General features: G+C 38.6%; 1 protein-coding gene across 1 annotated transcript in view; it reads right to left on the bottom strand.

The window, feature by feature from the left end:
• Positions 1-1,237: 1,237 nt before the first annotated feature.
• CPE (carboxypeptidase E) overlaps positions 1,238-26,008 on the bottom strand; it is a 60,217-nt gene continuing 35,446 nt past the window's right edge. Inside the window, exons 2-9 of the mRNA XM_075500355.1 lie at positions 21,258-21,454; positions 19,231-19,398; positions 18,128-18,245; positions 16,960-17,142; positions 10,761-10,900; positions 8,217-8,316; positions 5,709-5,827; positions 1,238-4,581 (exon numbers count right to left, since the gene is read on the bottom strand). Coding sequence (XP_075356470.1) covers positions 4,483-4,581; positions 5,709-5,827; positions 8,217-8,316; positions 10,761-10,900; positions 16,960-17,142; positions 18,128-18,245; positions 19,231-19,398; positions 21,258-21,454 — 1,124 coding nt within the window. The 3' untranslated portion in view covers positions 1,238-4,482. The remainder of the gene's footprint in view (positions 4,582-5,708; positions 5,828-8,216; positions 8,317-10,760; positions 10,901-16,959; positions 17,143-18,127; positions 18,246-19,230; positions 19,399-21,257; positions 21,455-26,008) is intronic.

Consider the following 26,008-nt stretch of genomic DNA (forward strand, 5'->3'; position numbering starts at 1 on the left):
TTATTTCACAATACTAAACTGCTTCCAGTGCATTCCCAGATGTCAAATTCCCTCTACATTCCCAATGCAGGAGCCAAACTCTTCAGCTTCTCTCTTTGACAATTTCCACTGTGCACAGAGGGATGTGTGATTACAAAAATCTGTGGTGGCTTAACTGAGTATGAAAGTAGGACAAAGATAAAATAACATGAAGTATTAACCATCAATTCAGGAAAAATCTAGCACTGTGATAAATGGTGCCTAATCCTGGATGTGTTTAAGTCATTGCTGAAATACAATGCCTGAGGCATGGAGAGGCAAAATAAGGAGGGCTGAAGAAAGATCAGCACTGCAAGATCAGCTATTTAACTCAATTAATATAGTCCCATTATCACAGTTAGTAAAAGTAAACAGCAGTTGTTTCTAACTACCTCATTTTTATACCAGCTATTCCAATACTTGCTATACCGCTCAAAACCTTAGCCCCTGGAGGCATAGGATTACCTCAACTTAGTTGTCATGTTCTTCTCCCCCTAAAGCAGGCTTTAAGAATGGAAACTTGAAGCAAGCTCACTCAAAACCCTCACAAGCCAGGAGACAAACCAACCCACTGGGTTTTTTATGCCATGACTTTCAGAAAATCTCCTGACTGTTTTTGTTTTCTGGGTTTAATTATAGAAGTCAGAAATACCGGAACAGAGGCTGTGTCAATGACCGAACTTATGAGTCAAATTAACAAGCAGTAAATTATTCACAACAGACGTAGCTCTACATAAACAGAAATGTACAGGACAAATAAAATCCCTGCAAGAAGACAATCAGAATGAGCTCTTTGCAAGATTCAGGAAGGCAGAAAGCAAGCGCTGCAGTGATGTTTCTGGGTCCTGCGTTTCCAGTACTAACTACAAGTAAGAAACAAGGCACTCCTCCGGCAGAACTGGTTTACCGAGAAGCTCTAGACGGCTGCTCTAACTCTTAGAGAGGCGGTCATTGAACTGCTGCTATTCTGCAGCCTCCGCAGGCCTGAGTCAAACCAAGCTCAGATATGGGAGAGAATCAGGCTCATGGGAACTGCACCTTTTAACTTTAAATTCCAGCTCCTCTAAACCTACCTGTCATCCTTCTCTAATCCTCTTCCTTTCATGGGCTAGTTATTAAGTGTTCCTAACACACCCGTTAGATCTGTTAACCTCAGAGAAAGAAACTTGGCAGCAATTCTTTCTGACACACCATCTCAGTTTTAATTTACACTTCAATGTATGTTATTATCAGGTCAGGAATAGCCAGGACTATACGTGAATTCACATATATCAACATGAACACCACAACCTAGGAAAAGGGAAACATTTTCAGACGCAGTGATTTTATTTGACTTACTTCGTTCTTATAATCCTGACCACTGTAGTTATAAGGAATGCATAGTACCACAGGCTTGCAAGCACACTGTGCTTTCTAATTCTAAGGACTGATATAGAAAAAAGAATAGATTTGTAAATACTGTGGAAGGGAGAGACACACAACAGCGTATGCCCTGTCTCCACTGACTGTGCACAGATGAAGAGCATCTCATTCTTATCCATGACTTTACTTGAAAACTTGCATGGGAAAAGCGCTCAGAAAGATGTATACTCCAAAAGGAGGATGTTCTGGCACAAAGTTAAGGGGCTATGGATGGCTCTCAATGGGATACCGGCACTAATCCCGGTCTCATTTCTGCATTCAAACAACAAATTAACTGGCACACGCACCTCACTGAGGATGTTTATGGCATACTCTGCAGATATGCACAGCCAAAGAGGCCACGTTTTGAACCTGTAAATTACTCACACGTTTTACATTTTAAATAAACCTGTAGATTTATTGTACAATAGTACAGCATGTGCCTTTTTACCAAAAGCTCAGCATCACACAACACTTTAATCTTCCATTTAAACATACACAGTCCTACAACACAGCGCAGTTCAGCTAGGAAAGCTACATAATGAATTAATTTACTGAGAGTCCTGGCTACGCTGTTCTTAAGGATCTTTACCTACAGCAAGAACAGTGGCAGTGGTTCTGGTGTTTAACATTTGATCACTTTAATCTGTTCTCAGCACAGTAATAGCAAGCAGTCATCTAGAGCAAAACAAAGAGATCATTGCAGGGACACTACATTTAATCGCAAATGCATGAAACAGTAGACCAGAGGATCTCACACGTGTAACACAAGTAAGGATGAGAAATCTGTTATGAGATCACTTCGATGTAATGTCTGCACTAACTATGCCACACAATCCACCACACAGGAAGACCGGATGCATGACAGGCATCGCACCATGTAGTAATATTGTTTGGATTGAAATTGTTAAGTTTGGAAGGGGCAGAGCAGGGTGTTCTGTACAAATATACACTTGCCTTATTACATTAGCTTACAGGTCAGAAACACTCCTGTAGCCATTTGCCCACATGCCAGCAGTCTCTTGTTTTAATTCATTTTTTGTAGTTTGCTTCGATTTTACCTGGATCAGTCGAAAACAATATCGTCACTTCCATACACCGAGTGGGTTTTGTGCTACGTGTCTTAGCCTTTCAAATTGTCATAAACACCCGAGTTGGTGTAACCGGGCATCCTTTACGCACACCCTTGTGCACAGCTAGCCACAAGTTATCATCAAGACATGTTCAGATACGATTCTTCATTTCCCACAGGGATTCCTCATCGCAATGGAGATTCGAAGTTCATCACTGCTTAACGACTTACAGCCAGTGAAGTTCCCCTGAAGTTTGGAATTAAATGTCTACTACCCAAATGAGTTACAGGTTACATAGCAAATTCTTCATCAGGGAAAGTTTATGCCTTTTTATTGCTGTTCAATTTATCAATGTGTGTCAAACCGTAAGCCTGTTACTTTAAAGGATCAAGTGCTATTTTGATTAAAGAATTTCAAATTCTTAAAAACCAGTATTTTCTGTAGATTTTTAAATACCCAAAGGAGGTAAATTTGGATCCTACTCCTGAACGTGTGATTTTTCACTTATGGCGGGAGCACGATAGTGCATTGTTGGTTGGTTCTGAACGGTACTGAACTCCTACAGCATCAACTAAAATAATATGCTAATCAAAACCACAGACAGTGATACTAAAGAATCAGAGGAAGGAAATCTATATCGAACATCTGATCTTGAATTAAAACAGACCAGCAACAGTGTGTAAGCTTTCAAACAGATGAGATGCTTAGCTGCTATCAAGTAGCGTACCAGCCGTGGTTTCAGAAGAATTATACCAAACTTGCACCCACTACGGTTCATATGTATTCTATGACTCCGCAAATTTCACTCATCTTAGACAAAATACTAAAGCAAATTAATTCAAGTATACTAAAAAAAATGGGAGGAGGAAGGATCTTTTTAAATCAAAATTGTTTTTTGTATCACCTTCAAGTATTTTGGGAAAATTTCACCACGCTGAAAAAATTTTCACTTATCTGTCTTGCTTCTAGCTTTAGAGAAGACTAACCAGCAGAAGAAACAAAGTTGGAAACAAAACCATTCTTGGCTTGTGAGACTAAATGCATGTCCTCAGTAGACTTCCAGTTCATTGTCTAAACTGTAACGTTTTGGTAGCTTTTGGTGAAGATATGAACTTTTGGCTGATTATCTAGACACCACTGACCACATGTAAAGGTTGTTGAAAAGGTAGTTATCTAATTAAACAGACATCACCTGAAACGACTTTTTTTTCTTGCTATAAAACAAACACAAGCAGCATATTAACAAGATGCACAAGCTCTTCTTCTTCACCCATTCACAATTTTTAATTTGGTGAATAAGTAATGAGAAATAATTAAAACCTGATCTTGAAATATCATTAACAGTTTAAGGAATAAAGCTCTGCTATTTCCTGAATTCATTCCATGCCATCTTTAATAAAAGAGCTTAAGCAGATTCCTTCTGCTTACTAAAATGAAGTCAGCTTATGTTTCTTACATATTTAAATAGCCCCAACACCAAAGACATACAAAATGTTATACTGAATTTTAATCCTTGTAAAACATTATTACACCACACACTGTTATTATAAATCTTTTCAATAACATCCATTATAGAACTCAGTAAAGAGCACTGTCTATTACTATGCACTGTCAAATATTTCTGGCAGTATTGGGAATTGACTACAGCATATTTCTTTTTTAAAATCAAGAGTTAACCTACATATTCTGAACTTGCAAATAATACACAACAGATTGTACTTCCGTGTATGCTGCAGAGACATTCACTCATTTTTTTCTGATTTGTATGTAAGAGTAAATTTTCTATAACAATATGAAAGAAAATTAATAACTTATTTATCTAGCTAGGAGGCTAGTAGTTATTTATAATCATATCAATCAAAAGATGACGGAAAAAATTCAAAGTTAATTATTGTGAAGTGCACAAAATCTAGAATATAGGGACTTTCCACAGTACATTATACTAAGTCAACATATAATAGATTAAAAGCTGTAAAGCCAAAATCTTCATTTAAAAATTTAGTGTTTCTGACATCATCTTCCACCATTCCATCAACTCTTCTTTCTCCTCTTCTTTTCTTTCAGACAATGACTCCAGTTCAAAATCAACCTGCGTAAAAGAAACAATCAAAAACATCAGTAAGATTAGCAGAGGGAGAGAAGTGTAGGCTTTTAAGAGTCATTTATTGAAAGAAGTTGTTTAACACAGACATGGGGCTTAGGGAGGTACCTTCCATTTTAGGCTAGGATTATTTCAAAGTCTCTCAGGCCTGATTTAAATATGTGCAATACTAGCATATCAGTACAATAAACTTATCTAAAAAGTGCACATAGGTGAGCAAAATTTCCAAAAGAAATCAGACATCTGTCCAGTCTTTGGACAGACTTGTCTAAACACTTGAAAAAATAGGGGCCAATGAAATTAAAATTGAATAATAGCCAGCCACATAAATCTTCTAGCATATAATAAAAAGTATCATCAGCGTATTGCTGTCTAATACGTAGCAATGCAGACCCCCACCATATCAAAACACATATTCAATTTTATGCCATCAAGAAGATCCAGGGAGCTTTTCTGACACATGATTCATTAGTGCAGATACGATGTGCTAGTGTAGTATATCCTAGCATATGATACACTAGAGAAATAAGCATTTATTTTAATTGTTAGGAGTGGAATCCACACCTGTACAAAAGATGAATTAAAAATGCTTCTGAACTCTTAGATGCAGTCTAGGTCTCATTCACTATACACGATGGGTATCTACACAAAGCAGAGCTCCATCGCTATCTTTCTGCACAGATCTCAACACTGGTTTTAACCTATGCAGGTAGTCACTTGACAATTTAGATTGACAATATCAAGTCTCAATGAAAACTTCAACATCTCTTACTTTTTATGTCACACTATTTAAAGATATTCTGTAATCTTCTATCTGATTGGCTATTCACACATCAACCAATAAAAAAAGTATAAGTATCTCAATATTATCCCTCACTGTGTCTTTTCATTTTAAATAAAACCAACAGGAGATGAAAGGAGTTTACAGTGAGATTACTCTCGGTTGCTTGTGCAACTGCTAGAAGATTAGATTTCCAGTCTGTCTTCTAATTTAGCATATTCTCAAATAATATGAAAAATCACCTTCTGCTTACAGGTATACCATGAAGGGAAAAAAATAAGAGACTTTTTTTGTATATAATAGATGATAAACCAACATACACGTGAGCACTTACCACAACTGCAGGGCTAAAGGGCACAGCCACTTTTTTAGTTATTGCTAGATAGCCTGGTGCTGAGGCTGTAAGTTTGTAATTTCCAGGCACAAGCAATCTCCAGTAATCACCATCCTTGGCTGTAGAGAAGAAGAAAAAAAATCCAAATAAATGTGTATAAAACTAATTATGCAGCTAAGGAGAAGGGGCTGTATATCTTGTCAGCATCTTTTGTATTCCTGTCAGTCCTTTCCTTTTGTCTGTCTGAAAGGATTCTTCTGTAAGGGCTGTATAAATATATCATTAGAGATTTTCTTCTTTTCAGGTAACCAAAACACAGATTTAAACTCTGAAGTTGTGCTGTAGCCTCCATGAAAGATTTTGCCTGCTGAGGCTGAAGGCTCTCCAGTACACTGAAAAAAAAGGACAATCTGGGGCATTATTCTACTTTAGAAGCACCCCCTGGCCAATGTGCAGCTCCTGTTAAGAGTCGGAGTTTCAATTTGCAATGCAATGTGGATTTTTAATGTCCCTAACTATTCTGAAAATCCAAATTTAAATAAATTTTATTCTCATCAAATGTAAACAAACAGGACCATCTTTCTCAATTTATTGTGCTGCTAAAGCTATAAATGATCATTTCCTGGAATATTCCATGTGTAAGACCCCTGAAGCATCATTATCTACATGTTTCAGTATCCAGGAGACGTCTAGGGCTTTTTTCTTCCATTTAGCTAAACACAGAAATGAAAGTTTGAGCCACTCAGGTCAAAGAAAGGCTCCTACTGCACTGAGTGTTACTGCAGACCGTCTTTTTCAGTCACAGAATAAAAATGCATCATCCTCTTCTCTAGAAATGACCCTCTTCCATTTTCACAAAGAATCAGATCCTCCCTGCACAAGAAGTGGGCAATCATCTAATTTGTCACAGGCTAATACTCTGAATTTCTCTATCTCCACGCAGAATTTCAGAAAACATTGCGAGGCTATTCTAAAGGTCAGTTAGCAGTGCCATTTAAAGCACTTCGCCACGCTCTTACTGCCAGTTCCTTAAATGCTTTTTCAGCACATCTGCGGCTACATAGCGCACAGAGGGAAATATTACTTAAATGCCTGCAATTCGCACGGTCAAAAAATGTCAGTAGTCAGTCCAGTTGTTCCCAGACTTTTCTCTTCATAAAACAGAAAGGAAAAAAATTACTGCTGCAGAGCTACGATAATGATCTATTCTAATTCCTGGCACTGGAACAAAGCTGAATTTTAACTCACGAACAAAGGAGCAGGGAAAAAAAGTCAAAGGATATTTATCCTTCTTTTTGAATGTGCTAAAATTCAAGTACTTGTTTTCCTCACTGTTTTGACAATGAGGAACTTATACATTTTGACAATGTAACTTCCAGCCTTATACATGCACAATGATGTGAGAGGATTCATGATTAGGTGCTTTTTTGTATCATAGAAGCACGAGCTGTAGCATCGTATGCATCACTCTCATACCTCAAAATATTTCTTTGCACAGCTTATCCCCCTTTTATTATTCCTGAAAATTTATGTCCAGCCTCTATACTTTTTGCCTTCTTACATACAGTGACAGAAGGTGGCTAATGTTATCATAGACTGTTTGCCTGCTTGGCAGAAATGCTGCTCTCTTTGCAAGGGATGTGAGAACAAACACAAACCAAAGCCAACTGAAGGGTCTACCAGTCCCGTTTCATAGTATTCTGCATCTCTGTAACAGTATAGTGAGACATATCATTGAGAAAATGACCATAACGTTAGCTCATACATAAAGCATTGGCATTTTATTATTGTTTTTCTAATTAGTATCTTGTACAAACAAAAAAAAATTGCCATTCAGAATAAGAAAACATAGGTCTAGAGGGAAGACTGCAGGTTGGCACTGTGCAAGCTATCTTTGAATTCATTCCTAGAATAAAGCACAACACCACCGAAGAGGGGACACACGATTTTCTATAAACACCAACACGATACTTTCCTCTTTTAGAGCTGCCCTTCTAAAAAAAGTCACATAATTGCAAACAGCAGAGAGAATTTACCTTTGCAGGAGAAACTTATGTGAACTGAAAATCTGTCAAGAATTTACATACCAAAAGGTATGATTGCATCATAAGTAACATAACAGTTTTGGACTACAATTTAGCCTACAAACTCAAAACGGCACTGCCAACAGGACTTGAAATCCTGGCAGAGTTGTGAAACACTACTTGCACCACAAATCCGAAGACAAACTAAGCATCAATAACCAAGAGCTACCAGAACCAATTCACGCCTGAGATCCGTGAAGTCCCAACAACCAGTCTCCAGCTACTTTGAGAGCAAAATACAAGAGAAAGATTCATGAAATCCTGTAGGCAACAAGCTTCTTGAGGCACAACATGTTTTCCTGGCTTCAAAATTTTGCTCCCTTAAAGCTTCAGCTAATAAGATCTGAAATGGCTCCAGCTGCCAAGCAGAGGGAGTAGCAGTATATTCCAGCGCTTTCTTGTTTTCCTGAGGTACAACACTCACCTGATGTAATGTCATGGCTTATCCCCTCCACAGAAATTGTAGCATTTGCTATTGGATTGCCCTGAAGATCTTTAACAAACCCCTTCACTCCTCGATGAATCTAAAATAAATAAATAAAGTCAGCAACACACGGGAGATCACTGGAAAATTCTTAAGACAGCATTTTCGTCAGTGAAATATCTATTGACATATCTAACGATGCATGTTATGGAGCCCACAGTCTACACGCTGACAACTATCAAGGATAATTACTAAACATCATAATGGAACAAACAGTGAAGCGGAAGAATAATTCAGCTGGTAGTTATACCAATTTCTCTGTGGAATGCAAGCATTTCTCAGAAATACGCAGCAAATCATAATCTATGTGAACACTGACTTGAAAGTCTTTGTCACTGGGGATTAATGAATGTGCTGAAAAGCTTTGAAAGACAGCCCAAAAAAACCACTTTTTTTTTTTTTTTTTAAGTTTCATCAACTGTAAGAATTTAGGGCTAATAATGGACATAACTACTTAAAAGTGAAACATTAACAAGGTTAAATGCGGGCACTTGGACTTTGATGGGCAATCCCTGCGTGAGATGCTTGAGCTCGCTCTTGTGCACCCAAAATATCCAGGTCTTTGAGCTGGGACCACACAGGGTCACAACACTCCCCACGTGGCCTGTGAGAGAAAGGTGATGGTGGGTCACGTCCTAGTTCCTTCTTGCCTCTTAGGCAACATAGTCCAGGTAACAGCACCAGCAGTACCTAATCTGTCTGTTCCCAGCATACATGAAATTAAAGCTCTTGATTTGACCGCAGTGTGTGGAGAGACCAGTCCTGCTGGTATTTCTTAAGCACGGTCTGAAAGCAGACTGAGCTCCTCAGAGGCAAGAGACTGAGGATCAACTACCTTTTCAGACTGAGGATCAACTACCTTTCCACCGCCGGAGACAGGGAGCTCTCAACACTGGGGAAAACGGGACGTTTTGAACCTGTGCAGAGATGCATCTCACTGGGAGCCTGGAAATTAAGTGGGGAAGTGCTGTGGAGTTCAGGCTTCTCTCTGATTCTGTGATATTTGAAGAGACTTGTGGATCACAAATTTTATTTTGAGATTTTGATGCTCCTCTTTATGAACCTATATGGTGTATTCAGCTGCTATAATTTAGTTCACCAGATTCCTCTAATTTACACTGTGGGAGAAGCCTGACCAGATCAGCTTAGAAAAGCAGAAAATACATATTTGCACTGTCCTCAGCAATCACGGGGGAGCTGGAGCATAGAGCTGGACCTCTTGTCCTGTAAGAGGATAAAAACCAATGCCAGAGAGACCATCTGAACTTCAAGCACAAAGCCAGCAGCTCCACAGGAGCAGAGGAAGTTGGCAAAATAATCTCTTACACATTAGTAATTTGAAAATGCAGTGACACCATAGTTTTCCATGAGTCAGAGAAAATTAACCCATGTGCAAAGGAGCTGAACAATTTGAGATGGATCCCATCATAAATGGGTAAAAACCTGCAGTGCAGATAGAGCTTTTTCCTCAGCCCACATACAATACTAACAGAACTGTATAACAAACGTTTCAAATTTTCAAATATTTCAGATTTCTGGCTAACTAAAGCACTTCTCCACAAATAAATTCTTAAAGAAATGAATGTATTACTTGGCCAGTGCTGCTAACAAAGTATGTTTCTGATTCTGCAATCCTGAGTGTGCAGCTGTTAAAGATATCAGATATATTTGTGATCTTTAACAACAACATCCAGGTTTCAGGAAGTCAAAACTCCCACGCTGCTTGGAACCATCATTTCAGTACAGCCTGTTACATTGGCATGAAATGGTTAAAAAACCCCACAACTACAACAAAACCCCCAAAAACCCCAAACACACACACATACAGATCTATTTCAGGAGTCTTAACTTCTAACAACCCATTAGCACAAGATTATCTGAACGCATGGCTACGCTTTACACTTCAGATTTTGTGTAATTTTTAATGGAATCATCCCATTGACAGCTCTACATTTAATATCAGCAGCTTATGCAATCAGAGAGCAGCGGAGTAGCCACAAAACCAGGATGAGAGATGTCCCTCGACGTTACACTGAACTGCCAGGCAGTTCCAGTCTAATCCAGCCACCTAGGCTCCCCGTACGTCCAGCGTGATCCATCCCACGTCTGTAGGCACACTTTGCTATCTGTAGAGGGTAATCCATCTCTCTTAGCATACGCATCAGTGCTGGGGGAATGAATTATACACTCTGGTGATGTGTATTACTTTTCATTGAGGAAGCCAACACAAATCATTTAAATTAAATGTCTGTAACAGCTTAAGTAAGATGAGATGAATTCCATACTATAAGATCTTCTTTCTTTTCCCCCTCTTCTTCCACATATTTAGAAAGATCACACAGGATTTACCACCTTAAGAGACGTAGAAGAATTATGGAGCACCAATTGGATTCATATGAAATTTTGAATTAGATGTTCACACAGCACAAGCTTTAGAAGTTTTATGTACAATAACTAGAGTTTTGTCAGCCTCTTTTTTGTTACCTGCTCGATGTAATTGATAAGGGAGTTCTTGTTGTCCTCCCAGTAGCCCTTCAGAGTTTCTTCAGGTGGGAATTTTTCACAACTAAGCTCCACTGTGATTTCAAAGCAGTTGCTGCTGAGGTAATTGAAATCCTGCATTCCTGCAATGCCAGAAAAGAGAGTTAGTGATGCATTTTGCATAGTTCTGAAGTAACCAGAGTAAAAGGAGGCATGTGAGATGCTGGGGCTGTTAAGAAAAGAATAGCTGTAAGTACAGTTGGTCCAGTTCTACTTAATCAGCTTAGTTCTGAAATCAGAGGCATTAAATCAGAGAAACCAACAAGACAATTAATTCCCCAAAAAATTGTCTTCCCAAGGAAAGTTTAGAAAAGACTTAACACCTGGCTTGTATACTTCTACTTGATGTTGCACCTGGCCTGTATACTCCTACCTGCCACATGTTTTTGGATAGCTGACATATAAATTACTTTTTTTTATCTTCAGGAACAGAAAATTATTTCTGATTATGGCTAAAATATTTCCAGATGAAAGTAAAAGGTGATCACTTTGTAAACCAAGAAGAATGACAATTAATTATAAAGCAAATGAAACCTGACAAAGTGCCTTTGAAAAAGAGGTTTATAAAGACTGGTCAAAAACATGGGGGGTTTTTTCCTGAAAATACAGGGTTTCAACTTAGTAACATTTTGCAAGAAAAGCATCTGTTTGCTAAGGAATATTCTTTGTCAAGCTTCTCAGCATAGATTCCAAATATTTATGATTTTCCTCACACAAAAAAAACCCAAAAGCAAACTACCTATAAACTTTATTTACACAGAATTTTTCCCATAGATAGGGGTATTTCCCACCCACTCAATGCCTCTGCAAAATCAACACATTAAGAGAAACATCACTATTAATGCAACTGTAATCATAGAAATTTAAAAATATTTACAGTAGGATCATCACTAGGAATAAAAACTTGATGGGAAAGATGTATTCTTTTACACTTCTGAGCTCCTTCTCTTACTACATGGAAATATTGGCTATTTTCTCAAATCAGTCAACCGATAACCAAAGTGGTTTCCTGTTTTGTAACTGGATCAGCCAGCTGGAGAGGGACTGTGGCTGTCCCCAGGAGGGTTATAAACATATTCTTTGCAGAAGGTGATGCAGAATTAGTGCTTGCCTTCCCAGTCCATCTAGCTAGCAGAATCAGAGGATTCTCAAACGGACAACTGAAAAGAAAAAGGCCACCAACCATTTTGAGCATCCCCATGGAGGTCACTGAGGGATTTAAAAGTGCTTCAAACACAGCCAATTCATTCAGCCCTATGTTCCCCCATGCAAGCTACATATGAGACCTAATGCAGTCTCTTTACCAAAGCACCGGTGTTGTGCACCGGTCCAGAAATGTCCAGAGAGCTGATGTCATACCCAAGAGAACACCGAACAGATTGAGTCAGGTGGGATTTTGCCAACACATTAGGGTGAATCTATTTTCTGCCAACCAGGCAACGAGACTCCTAACTACTGATAGGAACAGGGACTTTTCTGATTCCTAAAATAACTTTTTTATTTCTAAGCCTTTTTTAGATGGCTGAAAAATGAGGACGCAGAAGGCAAAGGTGCTCCTGGGAGGGATGGCTCTGATGTCCCAGCAGGCAGAATGCAAGATGGACCATTCAGCAGTACACAGCCAGAGAGCAGCGGAGTCACGAGTAAAATCCTAACAGCAGCGCTGACTGCCAGGCATCTGTTCCAGACACTAGATAATGTTGTTTTTCTAGATTTTTGCCTTTCTTCTACAAGAAAGAAAGAACCCATGAAGAGGAGAGCTGGGAGCCGAAGGGCATGATGTAATTTTACTGTGGTGCCAACAACTCTTGACCGTTACTGCTCCAGTTCTCTGGAAGTTTCTCCCTCCCCCCCACCTCCCAAAGCAAGGTGATACTCAGGGATGCCCTAGTTTCTCAAGGACAGAATAAAGAAGCAATATATTTTCCAGTTTTGTGCACAATGGCCATATCCTGTAGTTTGTTTCCCAGCTCCTGGCTGGGGCCACAGTTTATATGTGTTGCTCCTGAAAAAATTCAGCTTGCATCACTGAGCTGCAGGTGATGATCTGAATCTCTGGGATGGAGGTGAAGATAGCCTAGATCTAATCTGTGGCCTACTACATCTGTAATCTGGAGAGCATTGGGCTGGCTACATACAATTTGCACTCTTTACCTGCCTGTTCAATATGGTGATTAGGTGCAATATTTAAGAAATCAATACATTTCAAAAGATTTATTCAACGTTGCAGCAACTTTGCTGCCACTGGTCAAGCTCTCTAACTGCCCTACTCCTTCTTGTTATGCACATGGCATACATCACACGCATGCACACCACCACACTCCCAAAGCCTCTCGTTTTGACAAAGGACAGTACAAAATTAACTTTCCTATACTTCAACAGGGACCACTCTCTGAAGATGAGAAAGGCTTAGCAGACCTCAGATATAAAAATGAAATTCATGCCCTTCCCTGCTGACCACGAGTAGGACTTTTCTTTGAAACTGAGCAACACCAGCACTCCTCTGTTGCACTGCTCTACTGTCCTGAAGGGCTACAGTGCCTCTATGTTAGTACTCACATAAATAAGCTTAGAATATGGGACAAAATTAATTTCTTCAGCTTTTAAAAAAAGGAACTCCAACCTTCACAAAGCAAGTGGAGTTCAGGGTGTGTCCCAGGCATCAGAGTTACTTAGACTTTGAATTACAAGCTACAGCACTAAGTTCAGCTTCTACACATATAGACAGTAACTTCTAGCAGGACAGGATGAACTTGAGCCTTGTGCATAATAGGGAGAACATGTGCCTCCTACACATGTCATATAAAATCCTAAAAAAATTTACCTAACGTTGCTTCCAAAACTGGTAACATGAAAGGTAATTCAAGTTAGGAACGAACTAATGGAGTGCCAAGAGTGATCCGAGATATCTGAAAATAAAAAGACACTTAAACAATAGCCCAATAGTACAGCAATGTAAGCTGCTTTGAAATGCTATTTTTGTAACGACACGAATCTGATTAGACTCAGGTGGCTCTGTAATGACAAAACAAGCAGAACAGGCATGTGGCTAGCTAGTAATTCATTGCTATCTGCTCTTCTCGTTTATATTTCCAAATAGATATTCCACACAAAAGGTACATTGAAAAAACATTATTGACGTTGAAAAGTTATGCACTCAACAGCTAAGGAAATGCCAAAATTAAAGCTGTCTGTGCAAATTTAATTTGGCTTTCTTGTGCAGAAGTGAAATCATTAATTACATACTGATAGGGCGAAGACCAGTGTTAAAAGCAGCATGGATTTTATGTACAGGCTTGGTTTTCCCCCGGGTGTGGTGGCTAAAAGGGCTTTTCCTGAACACAGAAGAACGACCTCTTCGCCTTTGCTTACTGCTCTCTGAAAAACCTACAAGGATCAACTAATTACAGGTGACAACTAATACAAAGCAAGTGTAACGGGCATCATGGTCTCAGATTTAGCACAAAGATGCTGTTGGGAGAGCTATTTTCTCTGTGTCCCTGCCGCACAGAAAAAAGTAACTACTAAGCAGGTAACAGTAAGAGAAACCTCACAGCAAAGTGTATTAAGAGACAGAAGCAAGTGTCAAATATTCCTGTACATCATCTGCTTTCTCCACCCCAAAACCTGAATGGAGAATTGCCACCTTGCCTGAGGTTGATGAGGAAATCCTGAGGTTTGACAAGAGGGGAGGACAGAACATGAATGCAATGAAGGGTTCATGCTTACTTCCAGGTTGAGACAAGGGCCGCTACCAGACTTTTCTGCCACCAGACACTCAGCCTTCCTACCGAGAGAAGCCAGGTATTCAGAAAAACATACGCAAAAGCAACCCGTACTCACACGAGAGAGCCACCCATACATTATCCCTGCGTATGAGGAACCAACTGCTGCTGGCCCACCACGTAGTGCTGCCTTTTGCAGAAGGTAGAAGTTCCTGTGGGTGAACGATACGGGCAAAGAAATGGATGCGGCACAACTGGGGGCACCATAATGAGCTCTATAGGGCAACAGCGACTTTAGTAATTTATTAGAAAGAAAACTCAGAGAGCAAAAGGTCACTGATACAACAGATAACTTACATGCCCCATTTAAGTTTCCAGACAGAGCTTTTCAGACTAAAGCTTCCAAGAAAATTTTCACTTGAACCAAGCAATGTTTAGTTATTTTCCTTAGCACTAGACATGGAAACAACGGAACTGTTTTCACTGAATTATTTTTGTTTTTCTAAGTCAGCCTGTGGCAAGCATTACCATGGAGGTTTCGTTCAAAAGTCACAGCTTGCCAGCTGATTTCTACACTTGGGGGGAAAAAAAAAAAAAAAAAAAAAAAAAAAAAAGAGATTCATGCTGTATGGTCCAAAGTATATTGTCACCTCTCTATTTTTTACTAGCTGCACCACATTAGGATCACAGATCCTGGTTAGAACTAGGATTCTTGTCGACTAACTTCTGTACAAGTACACGAGAAAAAGAAAGGGCTCACTTGGGGAATTTGCAGTCTAACTTAAAATAAGATCCAAAAGAAGGAAATAATTCAAACTTTCCAATAAGTTTTTCCAATGGAAAAATGTGCCTTTGGCATGTGCGGTTTAGTCAGAATCAAAGCATTTCATCAAAACAATGGAAAGACTGATTTTTTTATAGCATTTTCCTATGGAAAAGAAAGCTGGAGCTAAATATGCCCATGTTTTTATAGTTAATATTTTGTTAAGATAATTTTTGGACTGAATTGAAATGAAATTTAACTATTAAACCTCTCAATATTTTGTTTATATTCATTTTTTTTCAAATTATGCAAATTCTGTTTTGTCATGGGTGTTTTAATGGTTCCAATTTAAAGTCTGTGGAAAGCTTCACACAAAGGGAAATTTCTGTTTTTCAGTCATATTCAGAATTGTCAGCATTTTACCTTACACCCAGTCCCTGGTACCTGTGGTACCACAGCAGAGGAAATATGCTGCCTGTGTGAAGATTGGGGATGAGAGCTCTAAAATAAGCAGGTGATCACTGGCTGCGTGAGTGCTACCAGTTGTTGTTCTGTTTCTAATTTCTTCTCATGAGCTTCATTATTTTCCTCTTCTAGTACCCTCTTTACTGTAACAGGAGCAGAGTTAGTCTATCATCTATGCCGTCTAATGCTTTGAGAGATTCCTACTCATTCCAGGTAAACAATTTAAAATTCATTCAGAGACTGTAACTGAGTATTAAGAGGAAAGCAAACAATAAAACTGGTATGTGTCTTCAAAGTTATCTGGTAGAAATCAACAAAGCCAATGCACAGGCAAATCACTCCAACACAAGCTGTTTCTAGCTCAGAAATCCCCAGCTCCGTTTCACTCCAAAGTTTTGTCCAATTTTAGCAGACACAGAAGACTCAAAGATTTAGGTATCCCAACACCTTTTTGCCTCAGTTTACAAAGAAAACAACATACCAAATTCTTAGCAAAAAAGAATGAAATGTTTCATTATTTCAGGCTACTCTTCTAGACTTCTCCTAGAAAATTAGTGTTGAAGTGGCCATAGTAGCTCTGCTGTTCCTCTTAGCACAGAAGGCTCTACCAAAGTCTAGGGGAACACTACCTGGGCAGGAATCAGGCACTAATTAAGCCACAAAGTATGGAGACACAAGTATCTTCACAGCTGGATTTTGTTCCCATGGACATCAAAGGCCAAACTCCCGTTGACAATAACATTGCAAAATCAGGCCTCTCCACTTCTTTCAAGGTTGGATGCTTTCATTATCGAGGTTAAAATGAACAGTCAGTAGCCTGCTCTCTCATCAGGGTTTGTTAGGGGATTTTTTACTCCTTTTTAAAAAAAAAAAAAACACAACCCTTAAGCTCTCATGATAGCATAGCAATCACTCACCCACTATAGAACTATTAAATTTGCAATGACCTGAACCCTGACTGAAGAAAGACTGTAGAAAAAGCAATAAAAGACGAATATTTTAATAGGCATCACAATGAGCTTTATGGGATTTTATAGATGTACTGTGGTGAGTGATCAGCCTTTGATTTAGCCTTAACCACACCAACAGTTGTGGATAACCTGGCGGTATTCCAGTCTGTAATTAAATCATGAAAACTAAGCTTAAAATAACCACCAGTGACACTGAACCCCCACGCAATGGGGCTCACCTCCTGGGACGCTGTACCATGCACCGCCATTAGTTGTTCCATCCACAAAGCTGCTGTCATCGTCATTTTTACGACATGGTGGTCTGTTTGGATCAGACATAGCAGGATTGAAAGAAGAATAACTGCGAGCCAGGCTTTGAAAAATAGCATCATCAGGGCAGGAGCTGTATTCATGAGCACTGCCTAGGGAGGAAAAAAAGTCCAGGAACAAGGATTATTAAAAGGGCAGTCGTACCGACTGGGCTCACAACCTAGATTACCAGCACTGCACAGCAGGACTGCGCCTGGAAATTCTCTGTAGACAGGTAAGTGTCCTACAGCATCACGAACTAATATAGCATTATCTTAATAACGTTAACATTTCATCAACTGCCTGTACCAGGTTGCCCCATTATTAAGGTAACTATTCGTATCAGTCTTAATATTTATGAAAATATTAATTTAAAAGTGCAGCACAAAATCTAAGCTATTCTAGGCTTTAGATATTTTCTTATAAAGAACACTCAGGACATAGACAAAGGTCTCTCCCTAGAGTTTTACAGTCTGATATCAAAAGAGTTTCCAGTTAAACTGTGAGAAAGTAGATTGAAGGACAAACAATACCATCATATCATGACCACTTCAATCATGTGCACATCCCCTTGTAGCAGAAAAAAAAAACCCTAATACTGCTGTGTGCTAAATGATAACATCTCTGCCACAATGTGATCCTTTTTATATGGGACCAATACTGAGAAAGTGGAGACAATGATAGTTGTTTCTATTAGCACACTACCGCTTTCAGAAATTTATTTTGAAAGGTGTAAGCAGAGAAACCTTACATCATACAGGCAGCCTAGACACATCTCTCTCGCTTCAGTTACCAGGGTACAAACAGTCCCAGCTAATTTAAGAGCTAAGTTGCCTTGATTAAAATATCTGAGGGACTACAATTCCCCCAAGTATTACATCATTTCTGTGATGTAACTCTACTGAAACAAACTACCACCTTCAAAACGAGGAAACATGGTCATACAGTGACTAGCTTTAAACATGTGATTAATATGCTAAAATAAGTCATTACAATGCAACGGTATAATGTTTACAAAGTGGACCTTAAGTAGCAGTGAAATAAGTATAGAATGCGATTTCTATCTCCTACTATTTCACGTTAACTTCTATTGCATACCACTCCGAGTCTCATCGTAAGGATAGTTTGCAACGAGGTCTCCTCCATGAAGATTGGCAGAGAGCACAAAGGGAATATCCATAATCCAGTGAATGACACCTTTCGTTTCAGGGGCAAGCTACAACAAAATAGCATTTTGTTGCAGTTACAAATTGATATAGCAGTTGAAATAGCAGTTGAAATAGCAGTTACAAATTGATAATGCAATGTAGAAACTTACTCAATTATATATAGTGGGCTTAATCATTATCACATATATTGTGCAAGACATTTACATGAACAGCAATTTTATTTTGGCTTCAGAGAGAACTGAATCAGTCCTTTACATCAGATTTATAATTATATTAAGTAGATTAATGTAAGTCTAAAACTGGTGTAAATTAGTTCAGGATGAGACCACAAATAAAGTAATCTCAATCTTTTACTTCTTTCCATTATGGCTAAAAAAAGCCTGCCAAATTTTAAACCAAGGAAAATAAACTAATTCAAAATAAATGTTGGTAGGATGCAGTCTATTCGCTGCACGGAAAGTAAAATTAGTTCATTTAATAACTTGAATTTGAAGACAGAATATGGCTATTAAGGCCACAATCCTATGGGACCAGTCACAACACTGTATTTTCTAGAATCTCCTCTGGGGTTAAACACAAGAAGATAAAAATCCCTCCAGATATACGCCTGTAAATTTCAGGCTTAAGCTTAACAAAAATGCATGTGTTGTATGTGAGAATAGCTACCTAGCCAGCAATGTAATTAAGCACAATACACAAGTGAATTTCTGGCAATGGTAAAAATGCAGAGTATCTATCTGCCAGAACAGCTTCAAATCAAGGGAGAAGGCTACACAATCTCTGGCCTTAAAAATAAAACATGTTTTGAGTGAGGAATTGTCTAAGGAATAAGCAATATGGATCAAAAGGGTTTACCACAGCAAGCCATTTTGAGAAAAACTTCAAGAAGCATCAGATGAAGAAATTAAACAAAATGAACAAAATATTTAGAAGACCGTGAATCATAAAGACCATACACACAGCTCTTAGAGGTTGCTACGTGTCTGCTCGCGTAAAAGGGAAGAGATGGGCCAATATTCAGCCCCTACTTACCTTAGGATTCTGGTCCACGGCTTTTTTCATGTTTTTCAGCAGGTGGTTGTTTGGGCCACCTTCTTTCTCATTAACATAGACTATTCTATCAAGATCAGGGAAATTTCGGTTTAGATCTATCCCTTGGGCGTTACTTCGACCAACAAACCAGTCTTTAAGTTCACCAGGCTGAATGAGGAAAGGGAACAGAAAAAGAAGGGAGATGAGAAGATTCAGGAGATTACATATCAAGCTTTATACGGGTATATTTAGCCATGCAAATTTAAATCATGGGTTTACTTCTCATGTTCTCGAGAATAAGAAGGGATCATGTGGGAGTAAAAACTTCTGAAGCACCAAGAGCTGAGTCACCTCTATTTCTTCCTAGAGCTCTGTGGGAACAAAACCAACGTCTATTTCACTGAGGGTCTTGGAGGAGAGGACCATTCTCATAGTGGCAGATCTGGACTAAGGATGGACAAAATTACCAGCAGCATCAGATTCTCCAGTGCCTGCTGAGTCTTCCCCCAAGATCTGGCTTTTCCCTGTTGCCTTATGCCCATGCTCATGAATTACAGACCTGATTTTAGTGAACCTCAGAGCAGCTGTAGATTTATCAGCCACAAGGAAACTTTGCACTTGTTTCAAAGTTCCTCTAAATAGCTTCAAGGTAAAGAAGGACCTTAACTTTTATTTACCTAAGATTTTTTTTTTTTATGGTGTCTGTCAGCTTCGTTCACTACAATGGTGACACTGAATAAAGATGCAGTGAGAATTCTTGCAAAAATACTTTCTTTAAGCCGATTCCCTAAAATAGGTTTTGGGTTGCATTAACAAAATGCCTTCAGAGCGCATAGTTTTCCCTAGCTTGTCTCTCTAAGCTTTCAGTACTCTCTAAAGTAGGTTTAGTTTGATCACTGGTTTTAATCTTGGGGTATATTGAATCTACTGTCACATACTGTGTAGAGGATCCAGATACTTCTAAATTAGAATAATAGTGACACTAAAGCAAATTGTATTATAAATAATATGTAATTTGTAAGGCAATCCTGTAAAAGCAAGTGTATTTTGACTGAGGAGCAAAAGTTTCAAATTATATTATTACAGAATCTCTACAGAGAGAGATTTCAAACAAGTAAAAGACTGCATCAATTTGAGGACAGCTTCTGCTTCATTGCCACGAGAGGGAGACATACAACCGAACATGGTTTAAAAGAGTTCTGTGGTTTGGGGTTTTTTTTAAAAACTTCATGAGAATCAGTTTAATAAAGATCTTAATAAGGTTTGACTTATTTAATCATAAATACATAGTCACATAAAAAGCTTCAACATTTCCGTATTAATTTTAAAAATAAATACACTTTGCAAAACAAGAAAATTCTTATTTTTGTTTAGAACATAATACACAGCAGAAGCTGTACATAACAGGGTCCTATCTGGCCTCTATTTGCTAATTAAGCATTAACACATTACATGTTTCTTGACTGAGTGATCATCCTAAAATACATGCTACATTTTCTTGACTAATAGCTTAATTAAAGTACCTCATGCCTGAAATTTAGGATCAAAGTTATTCATATTAAAAAGATGGCTCACAAAGTTTGCTTGTTTTAGGATCAACCTCTGATGAATGTGAATAATTCATGTAAATGCATTTACATGAGAACATTCGTAAAGGAAATATCAACTTTCCCTTTTCTACCACTTTTGAAACATCATGTGTTACTAGAAGTTACTTGTTCAGGAAGCAGTTCGGTCAGTGAACTTATATGAAAGAATACGCGTGAAACAAACATCATTATATTTTAAAATACAGTAAACTCACTTACAAGAGATACGGCTATTTGTTGAAAACCCAAGCATAAAATCCTCCTTGTTAAACAGAACAAGCCTACTGTACTATTAGGAAAGACTTCAGTTATGCTGTTCCATTCAACAATCACCACCAAGAGTTCATGTATCTGTAAAACTGCTAGTCCAAGTGTCATTATGATCCTAAGGTTGATATAGACATTGATAACTATTCTTATATATGGAGCCTTACAAACCTGGGATGCTGCCTTCTCAAAGCCATCCGGGTTCAAAGATGGCATGATATGGATACGTGTGCTATGGATCAAGTTGATAATAGTTTCATTTCCTTTCTGGTATTCATTACACAAGTACTGAGCCAAGAAGATGAGCAACTCCCTTCCGACAGCTTCATTCCCATGCATGTTCCCAACATATTTAAATTCTGGTTCTCCTGCAAGAAAAAGGAAGAACACGTGTTAGAACAACACATAAAAATCACCCACGGACTGGATCACACAGCACACATGAGATGTGGGTATCACTATTCCTACAACCAGTCACAGTACCCCCCGGAAGCTATAAGCTTCCTTCAGAAAAGTGGATTTAGGTTTTTTTCTAAACTCTGGCTAAACAAATAGTAATTTATATTCAGCTGTTTGCCTAAGGCAGAGAAAGAATACCAGAGGACAACAGAGTACGCCAAAAGAAATGCTAAGCACAGCCATTAATATTACTGCTGTTGAGATCTAATGCAATTGATGCCTCAATACTACAAAAGGGTGTCTTGATTAGGTAGTTTTTAAATATATAAACTGACACTAACAGAGCTTCTTATCTTTAATGTTATCTTCAAGATTAGGTTAAGCTTATCACACTACACATGCATTAAACAGCAGTTCTTTTACCAAAGCAACAGCTGTTCATCCTAGTGATCTGAAAAATCTTATTCAGAAGTTGCTTTGGATAGTCATAAAACCTAACTCATAAAATTAATCATTCCCATCTAACATTCCAATAAGCAGTCCAGTATTATGCTTATATTCAATGTTGTTTTAATATATATTGTATATTCATACATAATATTCAATGTATAATATGTATTCAATATATATTCTGTATCTATTCATATATATATTCAATATATAAAGAGCAGTCCAATATTCCCAATTGCTCATTAGTCACATTCTCATGACCCTAGACATGAAAAACACACAAGATAGGCCTTCGAGAGCTGTGAAGGGTTTACCTTTTAAAATACTACATTTTGGGCCCTAATTCCAGAGAGGTTTTAGTATAATGTAAATACCTGAATGAGATTAAGAGGATTGTCCTGGAACTAAAATGAAGAATGTGCTGTTTTCTGGGTTGAAGCCCTTTTTTCTTATCCTTTTCCTTTTTAAATGCAGTTCTTCTGCTGTAACAGCTTTAATCAAACGTTCTGATGATTATATGCTCTGAATAGTCTTTGAACACACTTTGCAATAGCCTTTAGCACTATTACAGGGGCAAATTCAAGCCAGGAAGAGTGTTACACAAATGAGACCTAACTAATTGCTAATCAAGCACACAGCCATATCTACTTACGACTCTTCAGCCTGTGCTTGTTAACCTTAATCCAGTGATAAGATGCTAGCAGACAGAGGGCTATTAATACCGTGACTTCTTTCCTTCCAGCTAAGATGTTTTTGTACATATGGATTCGGCCCTGAAATTTTTTGTCAGATAGGTTAAAAAGTTTTCTAGTTTCAGTGAAATAGCTTCATTTTATCTGATAGACGCAATGCCATTACTGTGACTAAAAACCTCCATTTCCTCTTTTGGCATTGAGCTCCTATTTATGTTTTTACCTGGTATCTGTTAATACCAGGGAATGCAAGAGGTCTAATCATCAAGACCATGCAATCAACCCAATCTCATTAAAACAGATGGATACTAATTAATAAAATATGCAGCACTGCACATCACATAGTCTCAGAATACTCATGCATATGTATATTGTCATGTTACCTATGGGAAAAGTGCTTCACAAGCTAACAGGCAAATTTGTTACTGCGGTAAATATGAACACTTTTGCATTTGTGTTTTTGCCTAGGACATCACTAAGGAAGCCTGAAGGAGAAATAATTTCTCCTGATTCCCAGCCCTGTGCATTAATCACCTACCTTTCTCTCCCACTTGAATTTTACAGGCCTGGTTCAAATGAAGAAACAGAAACACGTGTTTCCCATACAGTATGGCTTGCCCCCTTCCCCAAAGAGTCGTTAACAGTGTTTAGAAGGGTTCATGAAAACAGGCACAGAGTCTACAGCGAACCAAGAGTACAGCCTCAGCTACAGCGTATCTTCAGTGGTAATGACCCATCTCAAACGAGCATTAAAAGCTAAAAGGAGCTCAGGAAGAGGCAAAGAGAGTCATTGGAAATATGGAAGGTCTCTCCTATGAAAAGTGATTGAAAAGATCAGCCCCCTTTTCCTTAGGAAGAAAAACGGGACAGTCAAATATACCAACCATTACGGCATGGAGGATTGATCTGGAAAGCAGCACTTCCCTACACAACACAAGAGAGAGTGATTTTCAGTGAAAGGGAACAATGACCATTTTTAGGCTGATAGAGAAAAATAACATTACTTATAACACAAAGTGTGAAACCAGCATTCAAAGAATCCCATTGGCAGCGAGGTGTCAGCAGAACTCCAAGTTTTGCTAGTAAACCAAGAGTTAAAAAAATGATCTAAAAGCGAATGCAAAAGAATGAAAAGGGAAAGATAACAGAGAGCTGAATAACAGCCTTGCTTCAAAACTTAACTTTGTGTTCGTATTTTAGCTCTCCTGGACGTTTTCTTACACCTTTCTCTGAAGCAAAGAAATCCATCTCCTATCCATCCTCTGGCTGCGGAGAACAAGGCTGTGAGGTCCACACGCATGGGAACTGTTCTCTGCCAGCTCCCCAGTGCTGCCCGTTTTCTTACTTCTGGGCACAGCAACCAAAGAAATACTGGGTTTCTGCTCAATATCAGACGATATTGAATTTCAGACTGCATCCGACAATTTTAGGAAAACTCTTCATCATTTCAACAGTGTAATTTACATCTAAAAGAACAATGGAAAACATGGGTCCTTCTCATATCTAAACTTTGCAGCTGCTCCAAGGGAAACAAACTCAATTTTTACTGTTTATTTCAGCAGAAACAAATTAATGCTACAAGCTGACTGCAGGGGAATTAGCAGTTCGCTCATTAGTTGTCCATGCCCATCATGGGCAAAGTCAGGGAGTCCATTCTGGAAAAAGGGACAATGTTGCTAAAGTCATTAGTTATCATCACAGCGCCCAAAAAGCCACGGGAGCTTCCGCAGGCTACTATCTGCTGATACAACTTTGAAGTTAATGAAGCCCTTAATTTGCATTTGCATTTCAGCCTTTCATGTGACAGTAAAAACTGCAACTCATGGTGTACCTTCTGGAAACCTTTTTTTGGAGCCAGTTTTACCTAAATCCTTTCTTTAATCATCTTCTTCTCTAGGACAAAGAAGTCCAAGCTGGAGGGCAGACTGCTAGCTGAGGCCATTGCTCTGTTGGCTGAGTTAAGCAAACCCAGCTGCCTGAGTTTTAGTGAATGACTCTGCGATGCAGCCAGCATCCCAGGCTCACTACGGCTCCCAAAGGAACCAGCTCCCTCTCCTCCACCCCATGGGCTAACACAGATACCTCAAACGCCGAGGATGCCAGCTGTCCAGTCCTTAAGCCAGCACTCCTCACTTTATGGGTTCCCTAGTCTATTCATTGAGTATCTCCTGCCACACCATGTCTAAAAGCTTCAGGCTTCTCTGGAAAACAGCCCACCCCATGGGGAAAATAGCCTTCAGTCACCTCCTGCTAGCATGCTACTTAGCTAGAGGAAGAGCTGCTCTTCCCATCAATCCTTCACAAGCCATTTAATGCAGACCTTAATCACCCTTCATAGGATTCTGTAACTGTAATTGCCTCACATAATTATTTTTTTTATTAAAAGAGTCTGTAAATCTCAATTTGATGATGAACTTTTAAACAGCTTCTCCAAATCAGTAGACACGCTCCTGTTCCATTGCAGAGAACTGGAGGTAGCTTTAAGGGAGAAGCAGCATGAAGAAATATAACTGTTTTTTTCTCATTTATTTGACCCCCACAAAAAAGTAAAATTGTTTTAATGGATTCCCATGGTCGAAGATATGACAAACAGAAAGGAATATTTCCATTGCTTGAATATTTAAAATTCTTATTTCATTTTACTCATTTTCTGACAATATCTTTTCAAACTATAATCTCTCATTCACAATAGCAAAAGTGTGTCTTGTGTAACAATGTGAGCATGACATTTATAGATGCTTAAATGTAGTTTCAGCCCAGATACAGAGGTTTTTGATAACAAATGAATGGATGGATACTAATATCTTTCAGGGCAAGTCATAAGAAATGAAATGCAGCAATCAAGTTTATAAATATCTCAGTATCTCTGGTGAAACCTAAGTGATCACATCATTATGGCTTTTAGAAGGCTTTTACATCCCTCTCAGATTGACTGTGTGGTATATTACAACCTGATAAATGATTGAGGAAAAAGTATTTTTAAATGTCGTGCCTTTCTGGTGCCTGACAAACATTGTGAAATGTCACCATTCGCTTCTGCAGTTACTGTCAGCTAAGGTCTTCTGCAGTTTCCTAGGAACAGTAAGTACATCATTAATATTAGACAGGTCGTCCAATTAAAGATGACTAACCGCTGCCATTTTCAGGTCAGGCTGTATTTGTACATTAAAGACCGTAATTTTCTACAATGTAGGGACAAAAAGTTTAGCACCTACTAATTATATATACTATGAGTCAAGGCAATGTCATGCCACTAGTCATGGTCTTAATGTCAAGCAGTTAACCTTAAAATGTACAGTATTTCACTCATGGAAGTGCAAGCCATATGGAAGAAAAAAAATTAACTACTGGAAAGTTTAAGCGCTTAATGAACTGTTTTGT

This window comes from Mycteria americana, chromosome 4 (genome assembly GCF_035582795.1).
Source record: "Mycteria americana isolate JAX WOST 10 ecotype Jacksonville Zoo and Gardens chromosome 4, USCA_MyAme_1.0, whole genome shotgun sequence".
In the NCBI taxonomy this organism is placed as follows: domain Eukaryota; kingdom Metazoa; phylum Chordata; class Aves; order Ciconiiformes; family Ciconiidae; genus Mycteria; species Mycteria americana.